The sequence below is a fragment of the Amia ocellicauda genome, chromosome 8, assembly GCF_036373705.1.
Source record: "Amia ocellicauda isolate fAmiCal2 chromosome 8, fAmiCal2.hap1, whole genome shotgun sequence".
Lineage (NCBI taxonomy): Eukaryota > Metazoa > Chordata > Actinopteri > Amiiformes > Amiidae > Amia > Amia ocellicauda.
In genome coordinates this window covers 39,522,141-39,535,246 of record NC_089857.1, presented here as the reverse complement: position 1 = coordinate 39,535,246, position 13,106 = coordinate 39,522,141, and the positions used below count along the sequence as shown (strand labels likewise).

At 38.0% G+C, this 13,106-nt stretch overlaps 1 protein-coding gene across 1 annotated transcript in view; it reads right to left on the bottom strand.

Moving 5' to 3' along the window:
• Positions 1-6,696, bottom strand: part of LOC136755019 (A disintegrin and metalloproteinase with thrombospondin motifs 19) — a 67,631-nt gene extending 60,935 nt beyond the window's left edge. Inside the window, exons 1-2 of the mRNA XM_066711367.1 lie at positions 6,296-6,696; positions 5,449-5,900 (exon numbers count right to left, since the gene is read on the bottom strand). Of these exons, the coding sequence (XP_066567464.1) occupies positions 5,449-5,900; positions 6,296-6,353 (510 nt within the window). The 5' untranslated portion in view covers positions 6,354-6,696. The remainder of the gene's footprint in view (positions 1-5,448; positions 5,901-6,295) is intronic.
• Between the last annotated feature and the right edge of the window lie 6,410 nt (positions 6,697-13,106).

Genomic DNA, 13,106 nt, shown 5'->3' with positions numbered 1-13,106 from the left:
AATAGCCTACAACATGTGTTTCCATTTGCATGTGTTTTTGGCTGCATTTGTACTTCTTTCATTTAAATGGAAGCATTAACATTCAACAATACAGTTTCACAGGGGCATTTCGGTGTTTTTAGTAATGACAATCCATTCAGTGCAAATGTTCGGGGCTTGATCCTCAGTCTAAATTTGCTTCGTCTCCATTGTTACAAACATTGTCACCAGTGTGTACTTATTCATTCCCACGTCAATTTGCATTCATTTATTCATTTTAACACTCCATGACAGCCATGACATTTTGTGAGAATGAAGCATCAGTTGGAAAATAGTTTGATTTGGTTGTGTTTCGCTAATCGTGTTGACTTAGGCCTGGGCAGCATGTAAACAATGTCCTGAATTAACTGAATGAAAAAGAAGGCAGTTGTCAAGTTTCATCTGTGTGGTTTTTATGTCAATGTGCTTCAGACCTCTTCTTACTAAATGTTTTTAATTTAAAGACAGGAAGCTCAGTGGTTGGCTGTAGCTGTTAATACCTTCCTATGCTGGGGAAACCAAATATTTCTTTTTTTCTTGTGGTCTACCGCAAAACAGGTCCCACGAAGAACACTGAATAAGATTTGTTTCCAGTCACACTGTGTAACTGTTGGTACTGTAACAAAATGCTCCTTTTTCTCCAGCCAATACCAATGTTTAAGATAATATGAAACATATTTTAATAATTAAGCCAAAAGAAAAGTCTGCATGGGACTTGAAATGAGTGCTTCCCATTGGCCATTTGTTAATGAAATCTCACCACCATGGGTGATCATGCTGGTTTTGTTTACTTGTTGCCAAAAATTGCTGGTTTCCAGGTTACACAATAAAAAATAAAAAAACACATCCTTAACAAAGCTGTTTCATTGTCTTTTTTTTTCAAGAAAATTACCAAAGCAGTCCATTTTCAAATCCATTTACTCCTAAAGAGGACTTCAAAGGTAAGGAATGCCACATATATATGTACAAAAAATATACTGTCTGCACTTGCCCTTTTGAGTATAAATCTTCAAAATCCTTTGAGTTAGAGTGGAGGCAATGCTAGTGCAACATGAATGATCTCAGTTCCTGGACTGTCCTCATATTGATTGGGGTTATGTTCATGACCTCACTGTCATAAGTATTTTCCTAATGAAATACAGCCAGCAGGGAGGGGGTGGGAGGGGGCAGATATTCTACGGCTTCACAAAATGTGCAGTCAACTCTCAGTGGGTTTTTCAAAGCATAACGTGGCCTGGTGTGGTTTTTATAAATATCATTCACTTAACAATTATTTTAATCCACACAATGCAAAACAAGTAGATGTTAATGTCGTATTGTAAATGGTGGATTAACAAGCACAATGCCGGCTGTCTAAAGCTGAACCTCAAGAGACAATATCAGCCATCAAAAGATAAACAAAGGCAGAAAACCAACTTTAGTCATATTATAGGACCTTTCTAAAAGGAGGGGGGTAAAATCACATTGGAAAGAATAGTCAAATATGTTCTAATGCCATGAAAGCAAACTGAATACTTTATGCTGTGTCTGAGAAGAAGATAAGCTTGTGACAGATTTGCACTTCAAAAATATCATCTCTGAAAATATTTTGTTCCTTTTTTCAAAGGTATTGAGTTATTTCAACTAACACAAAACAACACATTGCAGATTATGTGCTCTGTGTTAAGCAATTGGCTTCTGATCTGCAGAACTTCAGTCCACTTGCAGGGGTTGTCACGAGCCCCAGGAAACTTAAACAGACCCAGACATTTATATTACAGGTCAGTTACAAATAACAAGCCCAAACTGCCTTCTCCTGCCATGCATCAGCAGAATTACTAAGTGTCAATGCAACTTTCGATAACTTAAATGATCTATATGCAAGTATTCATGAGGCAGTGAAGACAAAACATGGTAAGTCATTCCTGAATACCTAAGAGAATGATCTGATGTTTGAATGGAATGTGTCCGAAATGAAACTGACTACAAAATCCATTGAGAAGACTTGTTTACTTCAGATTCATTTAATCGTGAGAACTGGAAGAGACTAAACAGAGGATAATTTCTGTGATTAAAGCAGGCTGATTTAGTTTGGCCATCCAGAACCACAGCAATACCAAACTGTTATCATACCAGGTTTTAAACTGCTGTTTTAAAATTGGTTTAAAACGCATTTTAAGAGAGTCATGGCAGACAAATACATTACATGAAACGTCCACTAAATGTAACGTCTTTATTAGGGTTTCAATGCTTTTAGCAGTTGCAAACAGAGACAGATGACTCAAATGACAGACATTCTCAAGAGTATCTCCAGATCCTAAGTGCCAGGATAAATTGTCTGATTTTCCAACAAAACCTGCATGCAGACAATGGACAAGGTCAAGCTATAAGTCACAAAAATATCACACTGATATAGCACTGATCATTTCATTATGACAGGGGCCTTCAGAATATCAGAATATCTTCACATCCCAGAATTAAATGTAGTTTTGGCTCATCACGTTCCTATTATAGCTCAATGCAAGACAATCCCAGATTAGACAACTCCTCCAGCCTTACTCGTAGCACTTTGGATTTCATGTGAATTGACTACACCTCTCTTGATTGATCAATTACCAGGCACAGGTTTTCTTGGGGTGTCAATTTTGCCTCCAGCTGTATCAGAAGCATCATAGACTACCTTCAATGGGAATGCACACCAGGACCAGAAAGTCGTTTATGTACAGAGCACAGCATTGGCTGTTCATGAATTCTGTAAACAGATGCAGGTTCCTTCCCATCGGAGCTATGACTTTTTGGCCATGCTGTGCACAAGGTTTATAGCTGGCAAATGCAGCTATCCATTATATAGCATTCATAGCTGAAATTGAACTTCAGTGTACAACTGTCTCTAGAGTCGAGAGTCTTCCAAGTAAATAGATGACACGGCTGTAAATTCAAAGGAACAAACAAAGACCGCACATTTTATTTCTAAAGCATCTACAAAGATCAAAGGTTGGAAAAGTACAACTGTATGTATGTCTTGGCTGACATCTCAGCACCCAGGTGTGAGCTAACTGTCACCTCAATGCAGAGAGCCTCCACAAACACACACTGCTTCAACACAAAAACTCGTTACTGCCATTAATACATACTGGCAGTACAGGTGCACTTCAAAAAAGAAAGTCTCTACGTAAGACATGACCTCAAGTCAAATCGGAATTATTCTCTCGCATCCAGTTATAAATGTTGTATGTGCCATTATATTCACATGAAGCTAAAATCACCATGCCTGTAGAAAAACTGAGGCTAGATTAGTATCACCATTTTTACTCTGACCAATAGTAGACAACAGCAACCACAATCAATAATCAATTCACTGAACAGGTCATATTCTGAAATAACTGAGAAGTTTAGGTTTTGATATAGCTGGTTATGAAATGATAAGAAAATTACATTTGAAAGACATTCATTTCTATAGACTAATGCTGGTTGCAGTAAAATGTCATTATGTCTCTTTATTCAAAGCACCTCAGTTGACTGTTTCTAAACTTCCCCAGCGTAACATGGGGAATTACGTTCAGCTCTTGTTGATAGACGAAAGTTTAAAAAACTAAAGAACCTAGCAGATAAAGAAAGAAAAGGTTTTGTGTAATTAAGAGAAGTAGCATTTTGGAGGATATTAAGTTAGTTAAGTTCTGCTTTAAATAAATACAAGTTGGAGATTCAAGTCAAACATCTTGGGAAAATGTCCAGACCATGAAAACCACAGAAGCTCACCAAAAACCTCAGGCGGTCTCTCATGACGGCACACTGTGGTTTTAATATGATCGCATGTTGTCTGTGAGTCTGGGATCCAAAACTCTTCCTGAATGCTTCTTGCCCCTGCAGCTCTGGAGCACAATGGCGTGCTGCACACCTGTCATTTGTAGGGGACTTTCATTAACTAAAGTAAAGCAGACATCACAAGCTATCCAAGTCCCCTGCTGCTCGCGTTTGAAAATGTTAGCAAAGGAATAGAACAATTTTGTAACTTCCTTAACCTGTGGACAAGACTGCTGTGTAGAAACTGGGCAAAAGCCTTTGTGAAGTCTGTAAGGTATTATCAAGTGTTCCATTCATATAAATGAACTGACTGTGGGCATAATTGCCTAGTCTTACACAGACCATGAGCAATAGATTTGGAGGCAGCTGCACACCAGGTTTCTGGAAAAAGAACAGTTATTAGACTGCAGATCCTTTAGGCAACAAACTGCTATTACTGGCTAAGCTGAGATGTTTACAACTCTAAACAATAGAAATTAAGGAATTACATTTCTATTGGACAAACCTATTCCCGAGCCCTAAAACAATTATACAGAACCAAGTTTACGAGATCCTTTTCGCTCTTGCCTTGATCTTGATCCTGTGCACAGAGATCTAAAAGGCATTTTAATATCCTACTTCATCACTGTAGTTTAATCACTATCACCTGCATCAGGGTCAAACCATGTTCGATTCTGGCAAGCTGTCCTCCCAATAATAAATACATAATGACATCCCTACTGTAAAACAGTTTGAAAGTTTGCCACAGCAGTAAATCGACAAAACTCAGTTCTAATCAGTAACTGCTCCGGTATCATATATCTGTGGTCCCGTGTGCTCTGCCCCAGCTCTCTGGGCCCGTCTGTTTCAATAATACCATGGCCAGCTCAGCACAGGAGAACCAAGTACCACTCTTTGGAGGGATATCATTTTCGTGGTGCCTGTGGAGACTTGCCTCGGCTTCCTCCTTTGTACCACTTAGCTCTGATGTGAAAGAGCACACCAGTGGCAAGAGTTACAGCCAGTAAGAAGAGGTTTAGCAAGCAGACGTCACTGCCCTATTCCTCGTTGTCCTCTTACCAGTACGAGTTTAAAAATAATGAGATGGTCAGAGAATGAAAGCACAGGTTTGCACAGATGATAGCTCACATAGTGATTCCCCAAGTGATTCCGCTTGTCATTTAAGTAAGGTACTTCATTTAAGTAATTCAGGCCATTTCTGTGACAGCAAGACTATGGGAATAGATTTTCTATATATTATTATTATTTATATTAACAAAACAACTACAGCATAACACTAAACCATGAACACCATAACACTTAAGTGAACCATATAATTAAATTGCTGTGATTGCTCAATGGCATACTACATAAAATTACATTATTTAGTTTGGAATTCCACATTAAATCAATTAAAAGTACAACCTGCACTGATTTATCCATCGAACTTTTTCCCTTAATGAAACACTTGTTTTACTACGCTTTAGATTAAATTGCATACAATACACTCACCCCTGTGTGCGCAAACTTTCCAGCAAACATATAATAATGCATTTGGAGAAAATCCAACCTGTACTGATAATAGATAGAAGCTGGAAAATAGTTTTTTCTGACAACTATAGACTATCACCTGCCAAAGGTCTCCATAAAAGAAAGGGTTATATTTACCAGTCCGACGCAGGTGCTGAAGGACGCAATGGATCCGGGATAATTGAGAACAGTCCCGCTGTAATAGCAGGATCTCTCCCCACTGGGGGAGTCAGTGGAGGGTGCATTGTGCTGGGACGCTTTCCGTCCTTTGGGTCTGTTCTCCACCATGAACTTGTGAGATAAAAATCGACTGTCCCTCTTCAGGATGAGATAGAGATCCTTCCCAAACGCCGGGATTTTCAGCCTGAGTCCCGGGGAGGCGCGGGTCTGCGGTCCTGGAGGTTCCCAGTGGTACAGCTCCTGGGACTCGTACTCTTCCCAGTTGGAAATGGAGCGGACCTCTCTGGAGCTGCTGCCGGCGCTGGCGTCTCTCTCCAGGCTGTCTGCTCTCTCAGTCACCGGCAAACCGGAGTCTGGAAAAGCCTCTGGGAAAACGATCTCCGACTCGGAGTCTTTGAAGACCTGTAAACCTGGATGAAAGAAGTGGGAAACAATAAATACGTTGATGCATACAGTTGAGTCATAGTTGGGTAGGATTGTCGTTATATTTATAATTGGGTTCTTACCAATAATATTTTTCTGAGATAGACATAGTTCATATGCATTGAATTCAAAGACCCCTGTATTATTATTATTATTATTATTATTATTATTATTATTATTATTATTGAGCCTAATGGTAAGGTGGCATGTCACCTGCAAGCTGATTTTAATTCATCTCAGGGCTTTGCATTTAAAATCCAGTACATACTTAATGCAGTAGGCTAATACTGCTAAATGTGTATACAGACACATCCACTGCACAAACACCACAAGTGCCGTGTTTCACAGATAGGTACACAAATGAGTAAATGTAGCCATTTACCTGTAGCCGTCAGAAAGCATAACTGGTAGAGGAAGCTGCACAGGCGACTTTGATACATATTCCCTTAAACTGTGTCTACAGCAGCTGGATCTTAATAGTGTTACAATGCCGCAATCCTCTCTGCGAAATCCAGCAAATTGCGCAAAAGTGTGTGTTATCTGTGCACTGCCAGTGGGTTTTTACATCCATATCCCGGTGTAACTGCGGCTCTTTTTTTCCTCTCACATGAGATTGAAGTTTCCGAATGAATGAGTTTGAGTCCCGCGGAGAAAAACTCAAAAGTCAGCACAGAATCAGAGCCGAGGATAGGAGAGGAGAGAAAGGGAAAGAGCAAGAGAGGCAGGGGGATCGGGACAGAGCCCATACAGTGTGGATGATGTATATAATAAAGCACAGTGAGCAGCAGAGAGCAGTAGAGGACCCGGGCAGCGTGCTCTATATACCGGGCTGACATAGGATTGGTACAGATAGGTGGGGAGGGGGTGGGAGCTCCTTTCCAGACACCTTCTTTCCATACCAGGCGCATATAGAGACCTGGATGTCAGTGGAGTGGGCTTGAAAAGTCAGTGATGCTTGTTGTAGGAAAGTCTGAGTTTTCCAAACCCTCCTAGCTGTAAATCACTGCAATGTATAGTGATGACGTGTTGGGCAACTGTATCTAATAAAACAGCGGTGACGTGTGCATGCACCTTTTGTAAAGGTCACTCATAATGTTGGCATTACAAATATAAATATTGGGGGGGGAAGTATAATCATGTTTATTAAGGCGACATACAGCCAAAATAAGTATGAATAGTGTTATCCAGTTATCTCTCTCTCTCTCTCTCTGTATGTATCTATCTATTCATATATCTAACTATCTATCCATATGGATTTCATATTCATAAGCTACCAATCAATTTACTTGGACGTATATCTTTCCTATGCCAATGATAACACATCCTGGACCACATACCTGTTTGCAATCTTGTGTTGATCCAAACCCATCGCTCCGTCCACAGAGAGGCACAGAAGACGGAAATACGTCATTCGGATTTCGTCATTTGATTCAGACGAAAATCTCTCACATCCGGGCCACAAACAACGCGACGAATCGTTGCTGATTGCCTGATAAGGGCCACAGGCTTCTTAGTCACTATAAAAACGATTTTCCGATTGGCTACAGAACAGTGTTAGGCACCCTTGCGCTGTGTTTATTGTGCTTTGTGATTGGTTAATTGGTTGATTGGATAGACAACCGAGGTACTGATGTGTTTAGTAGGGTTTCATTCTATACAAAGTGACAATGGGTGGCATTGAAGCTGCAGCTGGTGTGATTTCAGATGAGGGTTTCAGTGGTATATAGTGAAATTAATGACTATCTCTTTATTACCTGACTATTTGTGATATGCAAGTGTGTGTCTAGTCTTATAATTAATTATGCCACTTTGTCAGGAGTTCATTCTGTGCTCTGTTTTCAATGAAAATATAGTTCCAGTGATCATGTATTTGAAGCAGTCTGGCTATTTCTGTTTGCTCATATTTGCAAATATTAAGAATCGTTGCTGAAGCCTTGTGCAGTGCTGCTGGACACTAGATCTTAACAACTTTGCCAGAGTTTCCCGTGGCTTAAAAACCAGCACGAGACATCATAGTGGCTGCCCTCTGCTGAGACCCCTCATAACTGGAGATGAATCCAATGCCATGTTCAGGCAGTGTTCTTTCTCAGAAGCGCTCCAATAGGCCAGTCCTCAATGCCAGGGTCAGGATGGCAACTGTCAGCAGGGAGATTATCGGTTCATTTTATACTGTCCTGTGCCATGAAATATCACTGCATATGTGAGGTCAGAAAGAATCAAGTAAATAAAATCACACGTTAGTACTTTTCAAAATTCATCAACCTTGATAACGAGACTCATATAAGGAAACTGCATCAGTATAATTGTACTGAGACTTTAACTACATTCTGAAGAAACCCAAAAGCAGCCTAAACTTTAAACTGCATCTGGTGTAGTGTTTCCAAATTCCCATGACACATTATTGAGAGCTGCTTAGATCTGTTCAGCATTCTTATGCATCTCTCGAAATTACATAGGGGTAGATTACAGTTTTTACATTACGTCATAAACTTTTAGATTGGGTAACCACTTTAATAGAACAATTTGTGGAATGCCCGGTCCAACATGTAGAACGTATAAAAATAAATAATTAAATTACATGGCTGGTTTTCCTTCCAATTAGCAGTTAGTTGGATATTTAGATTGTCACCTTTTGCTGAACTTTGCTAAACTAATTCCTTTGCTTTAGCAGGATGTAATATGCCAATTCAATGTTATTAATAAATGCTGTACGCATAATTTACATGCACAAAAGATATAAGGAGTTCTAGTGGAGACTGTAGTGACTGTTTTTCCAAACATTATCCAGAAATTTTACAGAGGGCCTACATACTGTATGTATTTAAAAACCAAAAACATTTTACCTGTTTTTTTGTTGTTGTTGTTTAAAAACTACACACAACTACAATACTTGCGTTTCTAGTTCAACATTAAAGGAGAATTACCGCAGTCCCAAAAATAATTGGTTGATATGTACTCATGGGTTAGTAGGAGAGTATAAGTAAATTATATGTGATTTTCCTGTTTGCATTCTATTATTTTACTAACTTTTATAACTCAAAAGTGTAACCTTCATCTCAGTCATGTCTGCTCTTCAGTGTTTTAGGATAAGGGCACTGCTTAACAGCTTTTTATGCTGTCATACCTGGAGCCCCTGGCACTGCACCTCAATGAACAAGCACTTTATGTGATGTCTAAGGTGACTTTTGTCTCTGGAGGCTACATGTTTCAGACTCAGACGCTACACTTGACTGCAGACAAACAGGAAGCAATACATTCCCAGGGGCTTGCAAGGAAAAACCAGGTCAGGCTGTCTCTAAATTGCATCGTAATAAACCCCAAGGAGCAGGTGTCTGATAAGACCAAGTTACAGAAAGCCCAAGAGGAAATCACTCGTTTCCAGTAATGTCACTTATTTAATTGATCCAGTGAAAAGAGGAGCAGGATGGACACCCCATACCTTTCAACAGGTTATAAGGTGAAATAACACATCAGGCATTTCAAATTGTGGAATTTGAAATACTTGTTGGGACAACAGGCATAAAACTAGGTAAACTTTGTGCTGTATGTCATTATAATGTTAGAGGCTTCGTCCTTCACTAAATGTAGTGACTAATCAGGAGGAAATTGCACCCCTGAAACTTTTGGCACAAGTGAAATGATAGTGGTTGTCTACATGATTTCACATGTAATGCAAACAGACGGTTCTAAATACAAGGCATTCATGTGAGAACAGTGCACGTTTTAATGGCCACAGTAATTTAAATTCTCAATTTTAGCTTAGACATTACGTTAGATTGCTGTGCTCAGGGTGGAATGGCAATATTTCACAGTATTTTAAAAAGGTAAAGAGTAATCAGTAAGGGTCAGTGATATTTTGAATAAGTGCCTGTAATTTACAAAATTAAATCTCCGCAATTCACACAGTCCTGTATGGATAACTGGATGGGTGTAGTTATAGTTACAATTACCATAAACCGTGCCTCACACAGCACCAGGACTTGGCACATGCACAGTGTGTGTGGTATTTATATCTCCAGCGATACTAATTCACATAGCTCACCAGTAATGATCCATACGTGATACTATTTCATCTTAGAAATGTTTAATTTTATTTGAAATAAACACAGTATGTATGTGTCTATTCCATGACAGTGAATTGTCTCTGAAATGTAACAAAGCATAGCCTCTATGTGTTCTTTACTTTCTGCTGGTTTTGATTCTCTTTAATGCATCAGCAAACACTGCTCCAATAAAACCTACTTAATCCCATTACAATAGCTCTTCAGTGAAAACAAATTATTGTGCACATCTGTATTTGAAAGTGTCATTTCATTCTGTATGATGCTATTGTAGTGTTGGCTAAATGGTTATTCAGCCATGTGTTGACTACAGCCTGCTGGTGTGAATTCAGATGAAAGCCAATTAAAGCCACAGGGCATTTACTGTGCCATTAATATAATTCTAACACTATACGCCAAATATACTGGCTATTTATCTGTTTTTGTACCTTTTGTGTTTTTCTTTTTAATATTGGTGCACTAATCAACTAAACTCAAATCATTGATTACATTATTTATAAAGATTTACTAACATTGGGCATAAAAAGAATAACATTAACAGAAGGAGTACAAAGTAAAATGCTAAGTCAGATTATGTGCATTAGTAATATTAGTCAAATTGTGCTTTTGACAAATGAATGTAAATATTATTCCAGTAACACTGTATGGAGGAGAAGCTACTATTTTAAACAACTTATTTTTTTTGCATAAGATGGATGACACACAGAGTTTTATTTAGTTGTATTTGTTAATTGTTTTATTGTATGCCATGTTCAGGAGAATGTAGTGAATATACGGAGATGATTTAAAAGGTTAAATAAGTGAGAAATTGGAAATATAACATTGCTAATCGAATCAAAATATACTATTATATTTGGTCCCTCAATAATGTTGATAAGCAATTAATGATATTACTATATACAATGCTATGTACTGCACTGTAAACTGAGTAAATACTGTCTGATGCGAGATAAACAGATCTGCAGTTTAATTTATTTTTCGGAATATAGTGCTGGAAATCCCACATCTACCTGTTGATGTATTTTTTATTGCTCTCCTGCCCCACAGAATCAAAAGAGATTCTGGCTTCTATCTTTGTTTCATCCTGTCAGGATTACTCTAATACTCTTTTCAGGAATTCCATCTTGTTATATGAAAGACTGTAATTAGCTGGATTTAGTGCCAAACAGATTTTATCTGTTATTAGTTTCTACTTGTTCCCTTATAAGGTGATTTATGGTCATGGTCTGAATTATCTTTTGTAACTGTGTTCTTAATTCCTAAAGGGCTTTCTCTGTGCAATGAATGCAGGCCTTCTTGTCCAGTTTCAACCCAAATGTGCCACTAGTTCAGCTACAGTATCTGCTCTTTGGAACTGCTCCCCCACAGTGTAAGAGTTTGACAAAATCCTTTGAAAAGAGCAGATGACATTGGCCAGCTGAATGAGAAGGAACCTCACAGGAACCAAGAGGTTTATAGTAGAATATAACATATTCTCTGTGGGATGGTGCTTATCTAAAGGGATGCATTACCTAAAGCTGGTCATCTGGCAGAAAAGTAATAATTATCCGTATTATGGCATGTTATCAGATTATTTTATTGTTCTTATTATTTTAATTGATTATAAGGATGATATGTAATGTCACCAGGCAGCTTTTTGTTCTGGTGATCAGTTGTAAGTTACAAAGGAAACTATTATTATTTTGTCCTCTAAGATGGACAAATACAATAACATAATTTGATATGTTTTCCTAGTCCTTGTGTAATTTTTCCGTCGAGGACCAGATGGATTCCCACAAAGAATAACTCAAGGAAAGTCCATCAATGCTGCCCTAGTTTATACATACTGGTTTGTTTTCCTCAATAATCCCACCTACTCATTAATACAAAAAAATAGGTTTCTGCTTAGCTGGGATGAGCTGTAATTACAAATATACAAGGAATACTGCCATTTTTTTACTTATCGTTATAATAATTGTGGGTACTATATCCCATTTCATGTTTATTTCCCTGAATTCAGGGACTTATTTCAGAAAACTAGTAATTATATTGACAGCTACCAACAGCTGTAACATAACATTAATAGTATTGTTATCTGTGAAAGGTTTCTACAGATTAAAAATATTGTTGATGGTACATAAATGTTTTTTTCTGATGATGGCTGCAGTCTTTGTCTTTGAAATAGGCTTGTCCTGAAAGTAGGTTAACATGTCTATTAAAATAAATGAAACACCCACCCTTGTGTGACCTCATGAGGCAATATCAATCACAGTGCTGTGTATTGGGACTGATTTTACTAATCACTAATAGTTACTTCCTATTAAAATTAGTATTAAATACTTTATATTATTATTATTATTATTATTATTATTATTATTATTATTATTATTATTATTATTATTATTATGTTTTTTTCCCCCTGACATTTTCAGAATCAGTAAGACACACAGTAATTCTAATACACTGTTATATGGAAAACATGTTATGTGGCCAAATTCTGACTAGATTTGGACAATTGTGTATATTCATGCATTTTCTGTTTATTATTCTTTTTAATGGTCTTTCCTGGCATTAACATGTCACACTTTATTATATAAATTCCTTTTCTTTACACAAAAAGACTTTCAATCCTTCCAAATAGCATGTCACTGAAAGATAGTGAGCAAAGACCAAGCTGTCTAAAGCCAAATAAGGAGACTTTTGTTGATAGCAATAAGTTAGACAAAACAGAGCCGTGTGCCGTTCCACTATGTAAGCAGATCCTCACGTCTAGTGCTATAAGTTTTCATGCAGTTACTGCTGTTATATATATATATATATATATATAACATTTGCACCCAAGGTAGTGTCAGGGAGTCGGGCAGGTACCTGTAGGTTATTGTGGAGTTCTGGTTTCACAGCTGTTTCCTGTAGGTGATTTTAATAAGATAGAGACCGGATGAAGCAGACATAACACTGTGCAAGCATCACGTCTGAGGTGTTGACCATTTAAGGCAACAGTGAGTTCACAAGTGACATTGACGGTGAGACAGTGGTGCTTGGTTAGAAGCTGTGTGTCGGGAGACAGGTGTAACATCGTAAGGGTAAAACACAACGATTGGAGGTAAGAAAAAATCTATCAGAATGTTGCTGTTGTTTTAGTTAACACTTAAT